We start from the raw sequence: 18,937 nt of genomic DNA, 5'->3' as shown, positions 1-18,937 counted from the left end.
CCAACTTTGTTACCATTGCTGTTTAAGGCCAGATAACCTAATACTGTGTGGAATTTGTCCTGTACTTTATAGGACATTAATAACAGACCAGATTTCTATACATTAGACACCAGTAGTCCCCAAAGATGTGATAGCCAAAAATGTTTACCAGCATCATTGAATACTGAAGGTCTGTATCATACACTAATTTAGGTTAATATAACACACATGTGGAAACTGCAGGACACTATAGGGGTGTGATCTGGAAATATGGGGAAAGGTGAACTGCAGCCTACAATGTAGGAATCTGTATGCTTAAAACTCAAATGCCCTGTTCATGTTAAGGCTTTGTACTTCATCTTTTAATGAACTGACCCCAGAAAAATCAATTTGGAGCTGTAATTCTAAGTTTCTTTCAGGTTTCTCTGTCCTAGAATTCTAAAACACAGCTAAGGGTTCTCTCCTGTGTAGCATGAGATTCTTGGCCCAGCTGGGTCCCACCACCCTTCTCAGCCCCAAAGAAGCACACAGACACTATATTAATTATGAAACTATTGCCGGGTGTTGGTGGCCCATGCCTTTAATCTCAGCACTCGGGAGGCAGAAGCAGAGGCAGGTGAATCTCTGTGAGTTCCAGACCAGCCTGGTCTACAAGAGCGAGTTCCAGGACAGCCTCCTAAGCCACAGGAAAACCCTGTCTTAAAAAACCAAAAACAAACAAACAAACAAAAATTATGAAACTATTGGCCACTGTCTAGGGTTTCTTATTGGCTAGCCCTATCTTAATTATTAACCCATTTCTATTAATCTAAGTATTCCCATGTGGTCTTATCTTACTGGGGAATGCGAGACCTGCAACTCCTTTGTCTGTTACATGACTACTCAGTGTCTCTGCAGAGAAGAGAACAATTTCCTGTTTGTCCCTGCTTATATCTGATTCTGCCCAGCTATGTCACTTCCTGCCTGGCCAATTAGCCAATCAGTGTTTTATTCATTAACCAATAAAAGAAAGATACACAAAGAAGAACATTCCCCATCACTCCTGCATGCTATTTATTCCAAGATCATTCATCTCTCTTGAATGTACAATTCCTGGATCGCTTCTCTTTCTGTGTCTCTCATGAGCTGAGCGGGAGTGTGCGCACATGCGTGTGCATGTGTGCAGTTTGTTTTAATTTTTTGAGACAGGGGTTTTCATTATGAAGTCTAAGTTGCTTTGAACTCATGATCCTCCTGCCTCAGCACACCCTAGTCCCCCATACTGGAGCCACAATTCTGCAACACCAGCCTGGCTCATATGTGTCTACATTAATGTGTTTTCAATTATGATTTCCGTATTCTGAATTCCTATCTGTCAAGGCAATGTTGTGTACCATGTAGGCATGTTTAAATATCCTATGCTCAAGAATGCTTTTACAGAAAAAAAGGTACTATTAATATAACTTGTTGAAGTTTTATTAATGTAGATCTTACAACCACTGACCTTCAGGCTTTCCAATACTGAACACTAATGATAATAAAGGCCCTGCCCAGTTCACTATCTAAAGCCTTGTCACTCACTTTGTGACCCATGCATCAACAGTGCAGGTTATCACCTGGAAATTGGTCAGAAATGAAGAATCTTGAGTCCCATCCTGCCAGGCTGCATTGAGAGTTTAAACATGGCTGCTGGTGATTTCCAGGCAGTGATGCTCAGAAATCTAGCTCCATGAAGGTCCCTAAGTCCCCTCAGGACAAGTATCCTTGGGGATTGGTCCCCAGAGCCATATATATTGCTCAAAAATCTGTTACACAAATCAATAATCACATTCTGGATCTCCTTCGTATCTGCTTCCCAAACCCCCAGGGCTCAGCAGAGCTTCAGCTGGGTTTTCCCAGATCTCCAAGGGATTAGAAAGAATCCTGAGGTAGGAAAGCATACTTCAATTATGGAAGATTTGGGTTCCCAACAGTTAAGAGTTTTCTGAGTACTGGGAAGAAAGAAGGCATGGAGTGTTGTCAGAATGTGGCCCAAGACTGGAGTCATGTGAGAATTCTGAGCGCTTGTGAGAACACTACATGAAAACAGGACAATACACTTGTGACCTCAGTTTCTTCAAAGCAAGGAATTGTTCTTGGAATGTGTTTTTTGTTCCTCCCAGGGGTAGTGGATAACAGTAAGTTTACTTCAAATTACTCGTTATTTCTTGATGTTGTTACTCAATTGAATGTTTATGTGCCTGTATGGAAAAATGTTTTTGCCATGTACAGCTTGTTCTTGTGACCGTGTACACACTGGACTCATGAGAACTTTACTTATGGGACCCCTCTTTCCTAACCCTCAATATATAAATTGTCTGATGCTCTGAATAAAGTTGGCTATTGTTAGAGACTTTAGTCAATCTCATTTATTGGTTCCACTCTCCCAGGTCCCAGAACTAGATAACAGGATGCACCTGTGATTATTGGCTGACAAGCAACTCACAGAGACCCAGTGGAGGCTGGGGCCCAACATCTCCCAACATCTCTCTCAACAGGCAAGAATAGGGTCCATTGTCCCATTCTCTCCTATCTGTGGGTGTGATGAAATAGACTTCAGGTTTATAACCTTGGAAGTATAATAATATCTGTGTTCCCACTTTTCCAGGTAGCAAAGAAAATTCAAGCGTAGGTGTAAAACAGCAGTGTATTGCTCTAGGACCCCAGGCACAAAAACCAGAAGCCAAAAAACAGGAAAGAGACAACCAGTATTATTAACAGTGTTTTTATTTACAAAGATTGCTTTTATTTGACCATTTTGAAAACCATGAACTTTTTCACTTTAGAAAACATTAAATAATAAACAAGATGCTATACAGTACTTTGGATAACTTCTTCAGTGTAGTGCAATGTCTTATTGGCACCTAAAAGTGAAATTCTCAATTGCTTTCCCCTTTCATCTTTATGTGTAGATAACATGACCAAAAAGGAACTGAACCATGAAAAATGGAACTAAGAACATATTATCAGGCTTTAGCTAAAGACTCAGGTCAGATCAGAAGTCCCAACTCTGTCTCTATCAATTAGATGACAAAGTCACTTGGACCTGTTTTAAAAAAAAAAATTACCAGCTTGTGGAATTGGAAGGCTCCTACGGAAAGTGGACCATGGGAGGAGGTAAGGGCAAGGGCTGACAGTGCTGTGACTGACATATGTTCAGTAGTCACATTAACTTGTCACATGCAAAGCAGAGACAATGCACCAAACGAAGTCTCTCTGACTCATGTTTCTTGATGGGGTCTCTCTGAAAAACAATGAGCAACTACTGAACAACCAACAGGGTCACATCCTTACCCAGAAATCAAACATTAACACTGCCACCTAAGTACATTAGTAAGCTTCTGCTACATCTGTTGTAACCTCTTCAAAAATAGTTTGGGGGATTTGTTGTTTCAGTGCTGCTGTTGGCTGTTGAGTGCTCTTTCCAACAGATCAAGAGAAGACTGCCTGGCTCAGAGCTTAGTCCAAATCACTTATTTCTGAAGACTTATTGATATATACTGTGAGGACCACTGTGTCTTCTAGAGTCCATAATCTGGTACTTTACCTTGAAGTAAGCACCTTAAATAGGTAAAATTTGAATGTAGTTTTTTAAATGTGGGGAAAGGAAAGGGAGATGGAGAGGAAGAAAGGAGATGAACAGGAGAAGGGGAGAGAGAGGGAGTCGGGAGAGGAGGGAGGGAGAGGAGTGAGGGAGGTAGGGAGGGAGGGAGAGTTCACACTTCCTTTTTGTAAAGTATTTGGCTTAACAACTGCCCCTGCCAGGAAGTGCCCCCTTACACTCTAGCCTAAGCCTGTTCCCTCTTGTTCTATTCTCAGTGCACATGGAGAACAGCTGGTCTCCAAGCTCTTGGTGCCAACCCTTCACATACTGGAAACCCATCAATGGTTTGCCCCTCAGTCTTCTTTTCTCCAGGCTGAACAATCCCAGTTCCTTTACTTTTTCCTCATAGATCTTTCTTTCCAACCCTTTAATCATCTCTGTGTTTCCTGGCAAAGACAGCAGAAAATATTTTGATTACTTAATCAGAAACGAAAGCAATATAAGGAGAAAGTTGACGTTTTAAAGTTATGAGTTTTTAATTGAGCAAAGGTACGACAGGGAAGAGCTTCAGTTGGAGCTTTGTGGATATTAGAATTCCAATCCTGCCCTCCTGTGTTGCGTGTGTCTCATTCCATTGCATGCAGTGCCTTGGTGCACAGGCCTGCTTCCCATCCCAGCCTGGGCTAACTCGGAAGCCATGAGCTACACTAGTGGGCATGCTGTCAACTTGAAGCTCATTGTGAATGGCCCATGGGCCTCTACACTTCCACTCCCCACACGTCTCTACCAAGTTTCTCACCAGTGGAGCCATGTTACAATGGTGAAAGATGTTGGTTTAAAGTATAACTCAAAGCATAAAGGTTTTATACATTAACTGCAGGTCCTTGCTTCCCTTAATGGTTTACTTTCTTTTGTAAAGATCAAACTCAAGGGCATGGAAATAAAGTCATTCCACTACCCCACCCAGACACCTCTGTCAGTATAAGGTCATGGCATGGATGACATTTCACCATGCATTTTTTTAGCTCAAGCTGTCATAAGCTGCCTTTGACCTTGCAACTAGAGTCTGTGAATATCAGGAACACATATATACTTATATTAATAGCACATTTACACAATCACAGTACTACTAACAAGGAATTCCATGCCCACCCTACATAACTCTCTTTAAAAGAAAAACAGTTTACAAGAATAAATGCATATTAATATGTTATGCGCCCTTCTATTATAAAGTGTGAGGCAGTAAAAGTCAGAGTGAGGTCAGGCCAGAACAAGTGAAAAGAATCAACTAGTTTCACAAGCACGCTGTACATCATACTGTAAGCAAAGTCAGCACTACTCATGGCACAACACTGGACAGATCACAGAATGGAAACTTCTCCCACAACTGGCTATCAGGCCCACTCTGTAACCAGGATGAAGGATGGCATGGGTCACATGTGCCAAAGACCTTCATAAAGGAGACACAGGGTGGAAGGTACCATCCCAGAAGGGCCTAGATGTGTCTCCAGATGCTCCCAAACTTCAAGGAGGGTATCACTGTTCATTGGGATTGCACAAAAGCAGGCCACCAAGACCTGCGTCACCAACTAGCCTTCCTCCTGAACCACTCTTGCCCTAGGCCTGATAAGGGGGAGATGAGAAGGCAAGGATTGGAAAAAGAGGAAGAACGACACAGTTCACTGCGAGCTCTGGAGCTGCTAGAGTTCTTCTCAGCAGTGACCTTTTTTCAAGCTCACATCATCCAATCCAATCTCCCCTGTGTGGCCACGCCTTTTTTCACCTTTGAAGATGACCTAGGGAGAGAATGCACACACTGGTCAGGCCTTGTCTGCCCCTTCCCAGTGCTCACTCATGGAGCAGAATAAGGCAACCCTTCCCCCAAACCAAACATTAGACTTCTATAGCAAAAGGAAACACCAGGACTCAGGTGCCAGCATCAACCCAGGCCCCGAGCCTTTCCATATGCACTTTGATCAGTTATTCTTCAAATTGTCATTCTCACTACACACTAGTTGACTGCAGGAATGCTTGCAGTGGACACTGGTCAAAGATTACCAAGGTTTAGAAGAAAGAAGAGTGTGGTGGACCATAGATCTAAGAAAGCAGGGGCTAAAGAGCTGTAAGATCCAAGTCTTGCAGCCTGCCTTGGTTTTCTCCTGATAACATCCCTCACTGTCCACAGTGGGACAGAAGCATATACCATAGTCTAAGCACACTGATGCCCAATGTCTGCTCTCACATTTTATCCTCCAAAGGGCATCCCTGCTTAAAACTGGACAAAACTTTCAGTACTGTGACTTGAAGCAATGCACTTCCCTGTCTTACTTCTCCAATATAAATAGTAAGAAAACAAAGGTAAAACGTACACAAGATCCCAGGGCCCCCATGAAAGCTGTAATGGGGACTGTGGTTCTAACATGATTTCAGGAGAGTCTGTAAGAATGGAGGTTCTTCACAACAAAGTTGTGTAAGAATCTACATAAAGATGATGTTTTCCAAAACTCACCCATTATTTTGGTGGGATGCGACAGATCATTTTCTCACTAGCCAAGACTTGGTTATTTAATATAAATTTTAAAACTGAAATACAGTTTTACATCACCTGAACAATGCTTTTCAACCCTGGATCTGGGAACCCATCTGGAATTGCTTAACTATGATTTCTGGGCCATAGGGGAAAATGAATTTCAAAGGATCACTTAAAATAGAAAGAAGAACTACCTCCACAGAGGCTATCAGAGTACAAGTTGGAAGCTTAAGGAATTGAAGGTAAAGAAAAACCAGACACTATTACAACACCCGAGACCCTGGATGTTTCTATCAACTTATGTTTAGCTTTTTTTTTTTTAATTTTGCTAATTTTCTCTCCTTGAAAACAGTTTGTCATCCCAAAGGAGTGAGGGTGTGGCGGTCAAGGTTGCAACAAAGAAGGATGAAGAAGCAGTTAAGAATTTCAGAAAGAGGCAATGGATGAGGCTCTTGTGCCCAGGAAAAGCCAAAAACCATTGGATCTGAATCCACAGAGCAAGGCTTCTTCTAGACCTATTCCGGATCTGCCTCTGAAGGCAGAGCCTCCATTTGAGGAACTACTTACGCTCTTGACGTCAGCCCCTCGCAAGGTGATCTGGGTTTGCCTCCAGCCATGGCCACCATTTCTTCCCCATAGGGCTGCTCCGTGGGCACCATGTTTTCTCACAAACACCTGCAGTGTGCCGGAGTGCAGCCCCGCCACCTTGTGCCTGAAGGACAGGCACAGGTCCCCCGAATGCATGAGGTGGCCGAGAGGCAGCACCAGGCGGGCAGCTCTTCCCCCTGGGGCTTTGGCTGCAGACACTGTGAGATACTGTCCACCTGGAACGGGAAAAGCAGGGCCTCTTTCCAGCACAAATTGCATGGACTGGAGGTTCGTAGTAAACTTCAGACTTTAACATTCATTAATAAAGACAGCCAGATCTTTTTTGAAGAAGAAAAATAGAGCTTATTTCTGTGCCTATTGTTTGCAAATAACACCTACGCACTTTGCCTTAGAGAACAAAGACAACACATGATTAGTATCTGACTCCAAACACTGACTCCAAACACTGACGGTTTCCTTGGATACCATCAGACATCCCTAGGCACACACAAGTACTACCTTCTGATCTTCACCAACGCATCCCACACTAGTCTAGTAGAAATGACCCATAATTTCCTGGGTAAAATTTGTTTGTAATCAATTAACCTCTGGACAATAGAACACAGAGTACCCGAAAGAGCATTATTTCTGCTTATTCTCTCCTCCCCACTTAAAAACATAGTCCTTAACTGCAGAAGGATGTTTTAAACAGTTTGCTATCTTTCTCACACAAGGGGCACAGCTAACTCCAGGAAGACATACAGGCAGCCTGGACACTCTCCACACCTTCCCGAGGTATCAGTTTCATTTGGAGTTTAGTGACTTAAAAGACAGACACTAAAAAGCACATCTATAACTGTGTGTCTCTGTGTATCTGTCTTGTTATATCTAAGTGAACACAAAAACAATAAAAACCTCCACTTTTGACATGTCACCCTGGCTGTCCTCAGACCCCTGAATCTATCCATTTCCTATCTCTCTTTTGTTAGAGAAGCACAATTGAGGCGGGGGGGGGGAGAAGATTAAGCACCAGGAAAGAGGGGCTGTGCTTCGCAAGAGAAAGTTGGGAGTGGAAAGTCAGGGCATGTACAGATGTAATCCCTTCAGGCCGCTTTGTCACAGCCAACTGAAAACACACTGGGAGTTTCGACACTGATTTGTCCACAGGAAGAATGTGGTTGGAATGCTGAACGCATGTATCTGCTGTGGGAGAAACTTCATTTCCTTTTCAGTTCAAAGACAGACTGACCATTGTCATCACCTTATGCTTTGTTTCTACAAGACGCAGCAAGAGACTTGGGATGTCATCTTATTCCAGTGGGTTTTTCTCTACCACATTCAGTTGGTATTCTCCTAGGTAACAGTTACTCAAAAGTAACTGTGGCATACCCATGTTCTGTGCTAAATGCTCCCTGTAGGCTGTAAATAACTGAAGCCAGTTCCACCCCTGAATCTCAAACCTTCCCATTAATATCCTAGGATAGAGTGGACACCGGCTATTTGTTGAATAAATGATTGATGTTCCAAAATTATAGCAAAAACCTGCCAGAAAATTGGTTGTTGACTCATGCATCCAAGTCAATAAAAACACACAATGTGTTGGTTTCCTCCCTCGTTGTGACTCTACTCCCTCACATATCAACACCCCCAAAATACTTGGCCGAAAATTTTATGTGCATGTTAAATGTCTGTCTCTAAGTTGGCTTCTGAGTCATCACAGGTGCTGTGGTTAAGGCTAAGGTAAGATTATTACAGTGAACTTGCAAGTTTTAAGAAAACAGGGATTATCTTAAATCTCTGTGGAATGTATGCCAATATATTTTTCGAGATACTGCATGCAAACAGAGCACCTAACAAACCAATGCACCCAAGATTCAAACAATTCTTTTATACACATACTCAAAACCCTAAAATTGGGATAATGATGAATAAAGTTGCTACTAGTCTTCTTCCATACTGGGTTTAATTTTGTTTTTTAGTTTTAAATTTTCATTTATTGATTGAGTGACCATTTGTTGGGAGGAGTGAGGCTGCCCACATGCTATAGCTCACATGTAGAGGTCAGGGGTATATGGTCAGAATTCCCCATCATGCTCTGAGGAACAGTTCTGAATGGCGTCTACACTCCCATCATCCTCCAACTCTCTGCCATCTTTTGGTCTTCCCATCCTTTTCTCCAAGCAGAAAACTTGATTTCCAATTCCCTTGGGAAATTCTCCTGAGAGACATTTTCCACATGAACACAGACCCTCACAGCTGGACTAAGAGGTCACCTCATGGGAAGCTTTAGCCCTTTAACAGCATCTTGCCAGAGGACACCCCTCCAACAGAGGCTCGTCTCCCCACACCAGCCTGCTCTTTCCAGTGGCGATAGTGAAAGTTCTTTTTCAGGGTTAACCAAAACCCGTCTGTGTTGTTTTCTGCCATGGATACTACTTCCCATCCCTTTGAATCACAAAGAACAATTCTAACTGTGGGTCAATTGGTTCAAAGCAGTACAACTCTATTGCTTTTCCCCAGTTGAGCATTCTGGCCTTCACCCATCCTCACAGGTAAAGGAAGACAAACCTCTCCGCCCAGGTCACTCTCTTCTGAGTGATGGGCACCTACGTCTCACATGAGAAATGCTCTCAGAAGTGGAACAGCCACTTCACCGTAGCATGGTTTTCCTTCTGGAAAAGGACCAGATCTACAGAAATAGTCCCCCTTCTGGAAACAACGGTCGCAGGATTCACTCAAGATGATGTCATTGCCCGTCACTGTTGTGCTTGCTTACATCTTTCCACAGCTGCAGTTGCTTTCTAGACCCCGAGACATGCTCAGCATCAGTTTATCCCTGTAGGGTAGCCCATTAACCTAACCTCTTGGATGATGGTTCTGCCGGCACACAATCACTTTTCTGTCCAGCTTACAGTTGCAGTTAGGTCAAGCTTTCTTCCATATCTCAATTTGATATCCATTTATCCAAGTTTTTGGTGAAAACTAGAAAAGCATCCTACAGGAACCAGATCTAACGGTGAGGTGTTAGCCTATCACCTAGGCTCTGTCACATCTTTTCCATTTGTTCTGCTCTAACGCAGTCCAATGACCACTTAAAACACACACCTAACATTCCAAGTTTCATGTGTCTTCAGGCTAGTTTACAGGGGCTACTGCAAACAGTATCCTACAGAGACAATGAGTTTGTTTTTTTTTTTTTTTACACATAGAATGAATTGCTCTTTATTATTATTCATCATGGCCATGACCACCACTGACAGGCTCATCACAAATGCCTGTAGAAGATCCTTCTTTCTATTGCAAATTACTGAGGGCCAAGAGTACAACCCAGTCCCACTTAGAGGCTTGATACACTAACTACATCAGGTTCAGAACCACACGTTACTGCTACAGGCACCTAACTGATTCTACACCACAGTAAATTTCATCACTTTAGCTCTGCAGCCGGAGGGGCCTTACATTGCCTCTCTGGGCATCAACGATCCTCTTGTGAAATAAAGAGAGCATCATCTGATTCACTGGATGGACACAAGGATTGGATAAAATTAATGAGGTGAGGATTGTGCTAGGGATAGAGCAGATGTTAGCATCTGTTGAGTCTGTTACTTACAGACACTTGTGATGATAACATTTTGCTCATAGGTGACCCTACATGGGTATGAGTAATTCATGACAGAGTGAGAGGAGCACTAGATGAAGGATTTCATGGCTTTTATAACAAAAACAAATCTTCTTTTGTTTTTTTCAAGACAAGGTTTCTCTGTATGGTCTTGGCTGTCCTAGAACTCACTCTGTAGACCAGGCTGGCCTTGAACTCAGAGATCCACCTGCCTCTGCCTCCTAAGTGCTGGGATTAAAGGCGTGTGCCACCACCGCCTGGCTACAAAAACAAATCTTAAAAACTGTATCAATTTATTGAATATTCATTTTTTAAAATTTTTGCCTTAAATATTGATTCTAAAATACCTTTCTATTTCAATTCAATATCCTTTCAACTATATTTAATTAAATTAGAAGCTCCAATGAAAGTAGTTGGGAATGATTACTTGAAGCCTTGTTTCTGAGACTGTCCATTGCAGAAATATACTATAAGCACTATTGGTGTCCTGAGGGAACCAACTACCATCTGCTTGCCTCAAAGTCCCACTGACCTTTGCAGCACAGCTCCTATTTTAGAGTGTACGTGTTCACAAGCTAGTTTTTCTGTATTACATTCTAAAGACAGGATGGCATTTGAAAACTAGCCTTCAGAAGTCCATAAAACAGCACACTTTCCCTGCATATCATGTGTGTTTTTCTTAGAGGTTAGAATCAGAACCAAAAGGAACATAAGAAGCAATGGAACTCACTCTTCCATTAAGTTGGCTTCACTCAAAAAAACAAAAACAAAATAAACAAAAAACCATTTAATTACTGAGGGAAGGAAGAGTCCAATGTGTGGCTTTACTTCTTGCAACAAGACAAAATACTTAATAAGCACTGAACGCTTACATTAGTAAGTATTGTACAATTTGCAATCCTGCTAATTTTCCAAGATGAGCATTTTAATAGCTTCCCTCTCGGATGCAATGGTGGTGACGAGTACTCTTCCCTCTAGGATGTGACTTATAGCTATTTTTTCCCATAGAGGTACTGTGTTGTATAAATTTCAATTATCTCCATTATTTACTGCTCAAATCTTCATTAACAAATCAAACTGACAAAAATACCCAAGACTGTCACTACAGGGGAGAGAACACTATGTCACTGCTTTTACTCAGAGGAACTGGATGCTGTAAGTACCTTGAAATTTTATTCTAGGATGAGTTTAAATGCTTATTTGCCTAGCTTTTGGAGGCAAATCATCTGGCTTCATGAATAACTACTTGTGTCCCAAGACTCGAGTCTAATAGACTGCTACCAAACACCCTCTCCTAAAGAATATTAATCTACACAACAGGGATGGATCGTGTTTGTGTTGTTGTTATGGTCAAAAGGATCAAACAGTGCCAGAAGGCGTTACTTGATGTGCCTTTACCTGCTGGGTCCCTGACCGGCTCCCAGTGCAAGTCGCTGTCTTTTTCTCTGATCCATCCACAAAGTCCATGGTCAAAATTACAACTGTGTATGAGAATACCTGCAAGGAGGTGGCCAGAAAGATATGATCACAAACTCAACAAACAGTGATTTGTAAACCAGAGGTGTCTACATAGCCAGGGTTTTGTCCCCAAACAAACTTAATATCCCATCAGAACACCTTGCCTGCCCTCAAAGGGAAATGCCATGTATTTTTTGCCAGCACAACTGAAGAGACGCTCAGTTGTGGAAACGGAACCAAGGGTGCTCCCAACTCATATCTTTGTTGGATTGTAACTGTTAAAATATGACTTCCATCTCACAATTCAAGCACTACTTTAATGTGATGTCAATATGACGACTCATAATTATTTTTGTTCAAATGACTGAACCAACTGAGTTGCATAAAAACAACAAAAGAGAAGAAATCACCTAACTTCATTGAATGTGACTGGTGAGCTACACTTTTATTTTCCCATATTAAAGAAACTCAATATTGTGTATCCCAAATGAAAAGAAAATTAAAGTTCTTCTCTTGAGCTGGAGGGCAAGACTGGCATGTAACAGCATCTACCTGGGTCGTCCTTTGCTTCATCATCCGCGCTGATTCCTCTTTCAATTTCAAATATTTCAAACAGGTCATTTGAAGGCTGTCGTGGAACTGCAAGACAGAAGCTAATGGTTTGTTTCCCTTCTTTAAATGAGACGGTGAAAAGACATCCCTGTCTGTAACAGGGACCAGGGGAAAGCCTGTGCATTTCAGCTCATCTGACATAAAGAGTGATAGGATTCGCTGTGCAGAGATCTGTACTCCCACACTGATGTGGATACAAGTTAAAAACACAACTTTCAAACTTCCTAAAATTCTAAAGAAGAACAAGTTAATGGGCCAGGGGGATTGTTCAGTTGTTAAAATACCTGCTGTAGATGAGTGAGCCCTGGGTTTGGATATCCAGCCCCCACATAAAAAGCTGGGGTAACAGCCCATCTACCACTCCAGTGCTGTGGGGTCAGAGACAGGAGGTGTCCTAAAACTATTTGGCCAATCCACCCAGCGAAACAGATGCTTCTGTTTGGTGAGAGACCTTCTCTAAACAACGAAGCAGAAGGCAGATCTTCACTGATCAGGCCCCTTCGTTTTTGAGTTTAGTTTGAAGATAAAACTTTGCTTTCTTTCTATCTGCTTCAGATCTAACCTCCATTCCTGACTTAAAAGGCGCGACTTCACCTTCTCCTCACCACCCCTTCCTCCTAGCAGCTGTGGAAATGTACAGCTTGCAACTAATCAAACTGTCCTGGAGCTTCAAAAATGAATGAATGAATGAAAACAAGGTGGAGAGTAACAATGTTGGCCTCTGGTCTCAACACATGTACACATGTGCTCACATACATGCACACACATGAACATATACATACACGAGAGAGAGAGAGAGAGAGAGAGAGAGAGAGAGAGAGAGAGAGAGAGAGAGAGAGAACGATGAAACAACTTCTAATTTCTAGCAAAAAGAATTGTAAAATTCATCTCTGTGTAAAATGCATTATGAACTTTAACTGAAAATGCCACTATGGTAGTGAACAGTCTGTTTCTAATCACGGCACCCACCTCCCTCAACACAACTCTGCACACTGTTGGACACTCATACTCACCTATTACCACAGTGCTCCCTATCTAAGCAGGTTCCCCAATCCTGTAAGATCAAATATAGGAGGTTTCCTGATGCAGCATTAGCAATCCACCCAACAAAACACACAACAGTGTCCATGAGTGCTGTTCATTTCCACATCCCTGACACTGGTGCTTTTTTTTTCTACTAATTAACCTGGCAACATCCCCTCTTCCTTTCAGGTCCAGCATAAACATCAGAGCACACTCTGAAAACTTTCATTAAATTCCCCACTGATTGTCAACAGCCCCATTTGCCCACTTCTTTCATATGCTTTTGTAAGGAATTGTAGCTATTTACACACACACACACACACACACACACACACACACACACACACACACACACATCTGTCTCTCTGCTAGTCCCTGATGTCTTTGATGGCATCCATCACATTTGACTCTCATGGCATTTCCAGGGCTTGACCTGGTGACAGGCACTCGGTGATCACTGAGCAAATGCAAAGATCCTGTCACAAACCATGTTCTTGTCTACACCCTTAATCAACTGTCACAAGTGGGGCAGAGCTGAAGAATGTACTTCAGAAGGGGTTCATTCAAGTCCTCACTTATGCCTTCATTCCATGTGCATTTGATGTCCAACCAGGTGCCCAACCCCGTGGTGAGCACCGAGGAGACGGTGCAAAGAGCGTGAACAAGACCAACAAGGGGGCAGCTTAATTCTAATGGCAGACACCAACATCAAACACAGAGATAAATGGGCATTTTAAGTTTTGAAAAGGAGCAGGAAGGAAAAAATGCCTGAAGATGCCAAGAAGAATAGCTGGGTCAGATAGTAGGGGAAAATGTGGGAAAGTTGTTGGTGGTTAGGGGAATTCTTGACCAGAGGCCAGGGAATACTCCCTTCTCTTTGCCAGAACTTTAATTAATACTTTATTTTTATAAGACAGGGAATAAAAGATATAGACTACTGCAAAACTGATGACATTCGCAAGGTTCTTTTTCTCTAATTATGTTATTACTGTTAGCAAGGAGTCTTGTGCTATTTGTAACTGTTTTTAGCCTACTACATCTGGACTGTTCCACACACACACACCACACATATACACACCACACACACATACACACACACACACACACACACACACACACACACACACACACACCAACCACACACAGACAGGGATTACAAAGTTGAAGCTAAAACAGCAGACAGATGAGCACTGTGGATAGCCTTCTCACTGGTCCCTGGGAGTACTGAATTATTAACAGCAATTACATCCAACGACAACTTTCCTTTTGTCATTTTCAGACTCCGAGAGAAAACCTTTCTTATTTATTAGGAGTACAAAGTTGTGGGTAGATCTGCTTCACTTCTCATGGTATAAGCTATAAAAACATTAAGACATAATTGTGCTTTTGTTCTATTCTCTAGTAACAGAAATGACCTCAGGCATAGAGAAACTGAATTCTTGAAGTGTAGAGTCTATGGGCATTATGACAAAGGACTGTACACTGGCACTCGTCTGCTTTTGATGTGTCCAGGTGCTCTGACACATGGTGTTAGGCTATTAAGGAAGATTGGGAGGGTTTTCTCTGGAAATAACAATTTAAACTGAAAGGGAAATAGGCAGAACCTTTTACTCATATAGCACAAAGCTGGAGTGAGGAAAATGGTGCCCTGGGCAGCAGGAGTAAAGACTGCACAGAACAGTCATGCAAGTACACAGCAGTGGCCAGAGTGCCACACAACAGGGTAAAGAGAAAGGAAGGGCCGAGGTCATGCATTTGGAAAAGAGTAAACCCCCCCTCTAATGGCTGATAACAGTGGGTGATGCTTCCACATTCCCAAGGATTCACTGGCCTGATGTGCTCAGCACCTGTCAAGGCTCACAGAGTTGGGATGACACCCTGAACCCTCCCAGGTTATTTAATTTCCTCAGCACATCAGTGTGGCTTACTAAGACATCACACTGAAGTGTCAACAGAGGACATAATACCCTGCCGGACATGCGTAACAGTGTGTGAAAATACCAACTGAAATAAGTATAGAGATTTGAGTAGTGCTTAACAACTCATTAAGAAAGTTTTTAAAAAAAGACTAGAAAAAAAGGGTCATAAGGAAGACATTAATAACGCAATAGTCTGAATGTTGGAAATTAAACTGCTTTTTTTATTTGCTGGTTTTTTATTGTTGTAATTTTTAAAAAGTGGTGTGAGAAAGACACCATGTGATAGGGTTCAAGTAGAGGGTTTTTTTTTTTTTTTAATTAGGGAAAGGGATAGGGGAAGGGGAACCCAGCCTCCAGAGACAGGAGCAGCAGGAGAGAGGAAAGAGGGAGAGAGGGGGAGAGGGAGAGGCTGAGAGAGAGAGGAGGTGGGGGCCCTTTTAAGAGGAACATAGTGAATTGCACAGCTGGTGCTCTTAGTGGCGGCAGCTGAGGGTGAATCCTGTCAGAACCCCAAGGGCAGGCCAGTACAGATGCCTGAGTACTAACATTTATTCTTTTATAATTTTATATTTTGGGGCTGTTAAGAAGAAAAAGTTTAAATATGAAAAATCCCTAAGACAATCTGAAAAAGGGGAGTTCTAGAAAGACATAGCTACACGGTATCGCCATATCTGATGTTTGCATCTGGATTGTTCACAGAAGTTTGAACAGTCTTCATATTGGATGTAAGCAAGTTTGTAGCACAGAAGTATCTGTGAAATCAAAATATGTCCTTTGATTCAGGGGAGTGATTTTAATTGATGCAGAAAATGTTAATTAAAATACCTGAAAACGAAATAGCAAGGATGGACCCATGGAATTCCACTACTCTCCCTTCCTCGATATTTTGGCTCGTATTCATTTAAATATACAATAAATAGAAACATATCTGATACTTTCTCAGACTTAGAATGGTATAATTATAAAGATTCAAAAGAATAAAACATGCTAACCATGTTCCTGTTCTTTCCTTCAGTGTCCCCATCAAAGTCCAGAGCATCAGTGTGTGTGGAGCAGGGGACTGGGCTAAGCACCTGTAAAGCAAGGAGCATACTTCACTCTTGCCATCATTTGACCCACATTCTTCGAGGTAAAGATGGGCATAGTGGGTGCTTTAATGCAAAAGCAGAAGATGCTACTTAGGTGAAGCCTGGCAACGCTCATCCAGGAAGGGGAAATGCTGAAACTCTCCGAGAAGTGAGGTTTGTACTAAGATCTGAAGGACGAGTTACTGTGAGTGAAGGCCCTGAAGAATTAAAAGGTGGACCACCAGGCAGCTCAAGAGTCTAGGGGAGAGGCAGAGCACAGGGAGAAAGGTTCCAGATGAAATTGGAGCTTTGGGGTGACTGTTTAAAGCCTTTTTTAAAATTTTGGATTTTATCTTGGCAGAAACTGGACACCCTAAAGGGCTTTACAGTAGTGGCAAGGTGAGGTTTGCATGAGAAAATTATTCTGCTCCAAGTGGAGATGGCAAGGAGGAAAGTGGGGGTAGAAGGCACTTAGGACTACAAGTACTGTAAAAGAAGTTACCCAACATTTTTCTGACATTGTTCAGTATTGCACCAATAAAAACACTTTGTGGTGTGATGGCACATGGCTTCAATCTCAGCACTTGGGAGGCAAAGGCAAGCAAATCTGTATGAATTCAAGGTCACCATGGCCTACATAGTGAGTCCCAGGCCAGTCAAGACTACATAGTGAGACTCTGTCTCAAAAAGAAAAAAAAAAGAATCTTGCTTGTTGCTTCTAACTAAAAGAAAGAAGGTACTAACCCCCAAAGATGGAGACTGTGGGATACAGAGGGCACTGAACCCCAAAGATGGAGGGTGTGGGATAAAGTATGATTGCAGTGGGCTAAGGACACAGGACTGTCTCATAATGGCTGCAGAGTCTGGTGCTCATGGGGGAAAAGCAGCTATGAAAAGCAGCAGCCCTTTTTGAAAAAAAAAAATGTCATCTTAGTAAATTCTATCAAATACAGTTTCTCCAGAGATGTGATAATATTAACATATAGTCTATATTCATAAATAAGGTTTCTCAAACAGTCAGCTGCAGTTTTTACCCAATAAAACCTTAACAGTAAATACAGAGAAGAAAATGTAAATATTACTGTATATACCTCCCACGACCAAGCTGCTTGCAGACCCGTAAGCATTATTTATTACAGGAAGGTTTAAGCATTTCGCTTCTGCTCCAGGTAGTTTGTATGACATCTCCCGGGTTGGTTCTGGCACTAGTTGTTGGATAAAGATTACAGATAACCCTGTCTTGAATTCTTTCTATGCTTAGCAGTTTTCTTCACTGAAGAGAACCGTACTGATGTATTATCCATCTCTTTTCTTTTCTAATGTCCTTGAGGTGGGAGACAATTAGGCATTTTAAGAGACTACAGAATGGAGCCTTCCTAGGGCTCTGTGGGGTAGTGCCCTCTCTCTCCTCTCCCTCCTGCTCCCACTCCAAATGCAGAACATACTCAGCAGAGAGAAGGAAATAAAAAGATTGGAAATGTGTTTCTGCAATTTCCTTACCCTCACGCAAGAGACATCTTAGCCAAATGTTGGTTACTCGAAACAAGGTAATGGTTGCTGGGCCCTACAGAAATGAGGTCTGGCTTCCAACACCATATCCCATAGGAAGGACCTACAGAGGTCAGAAGACAGAGCTGAAAGCAATGAACAGGGCTGGGGAAAATGAACTCTCCTGGGAGAGAAGAGAGGCCCAGGTGCCCAGTAATGAGTCCTGTGGTGGAGGCAGACCCCTCCCTCCCTCCTCAGCATTCTCTGTGCCTTTTATGAAGTTTTGCAACAACTCAGAGGCGTTACCCAGGGAACTCCTAAGGGGACGGAGACTCCAAATCATGAATCTTCATTATGCATGGCTGTAAGGATCAAGAGTCTATCCTACAAGCTTGGTTCTCCTACCCTCTTCTAGGCCAATGCAAACCATGAGGGCGAGGGCGAGGCTCCCCCAGGCCAGCATGTGCACCTCCACACAGGTGTTAAGTAAACACCTCACCAGGGTTATTTGAACTGGGTTCAGCACACCTGAGCACAGAGCCCGCCTACTTACAAGACAGTTGTCACCCACTAGTCCAAATCATCTATTACAAGGAAGGAAGCTTTTGTTTATGTTATTCACAAGACCCTTCATGAAAGCTTGCCACCTGGACAGGTTCATATCTGGGAGACCACTGTCATTATATTCACAGTGGAAAAGTTGAGGTGACGCTGCCTCCTTTTTAATATCCATTTAACTTTGTATGTGCTATGAATACCTGATCTAAACACAGCATTCTAATCATTTGGTAATAAACAAAGGATATGCAAAGTATCTCGTATTTATTATCACTTTCTGTTCACACTTGCAGATCAATTACCTTTGAAAAGATATGAGCCAAAAATAGCATTAAAACTTTAGTCAACCATAATAAAAAGCATCAGAATTAAAAAAAAAAGTCATCACAAGGCTATATGGCTTACTTTTATGAGTTGATTAGGAAACGCTGTAATTACTATAAGAACGAATTCGGCATCAGTGGTGGCAGAAACAGCTAATGTTCTTATGTGGTAATCACTGTGATAGTGTTTTTCATGGACATTCCCACCTAA

At 42.3% G+C, this 18,937-nt stretch overlaps 1 protein-coding gene across 4 annotated transcripts in view; it reads right to left on the bottom strand.

The window, feature by feature from the left end:
* Nucleotides 1-4,151: 4,151 nt before the first annotated feature.
* The window catches only part of Npnt (nephronectin), a 65,095-nt gene continuing 50,309 nt past the window's right edge, over nt 4,152-18,937 (bottom strand). For all 4 annotated transcript variants that reach the window (XM_027395733.2, XM_027395735.2, XM_027395734.2 and 1 more), the window contains 4 exons: nt 12,289-12,375; nt 11,677-11,775; nt 6,639-6,895; nt 4,152-5,337 (listed from right to left, as the gene is read on the bottom strand). In XM_027395733.2, the coding sequence (XP_027251534.1) occupies nt 5,254-5,337; nt 6,639-6,895; nt 11,677-11,775; nt 12,289-12,375 (527 nt within the window). In that variant the 3' untranslated portion in view covers nt 4,152-5,253. The remainder of the gene's footprint in view (nt 5,338-6,638; nt 6,896-11,676; nt 11,776-12,288; nt 12,376-18,937) is intronic.

The sequence above is a fragment of the Cricetulus griseus genome, assembly GCF_003668045.3.
Source record: "Cricetulus griseus strain 17A/GY chromosome 1 unlocalized genomic scaffold, alternate assembly CriGri-PICRH-1.0 chr1_0, whole genome shotgun sequence".
In the NCBI taxonomy this organism is placed as follows: Eukaryota; Metazoa; Chordata; class Mammalia; order Rodentia; family Cricetidae; genus Cricetulus; species Cricetulus griseus.
The sequence above is the reverse complement of the archived record's forward strand: the minus strand, read 5'-3'. Positions and strand labels throughout refer to the sequence as shown.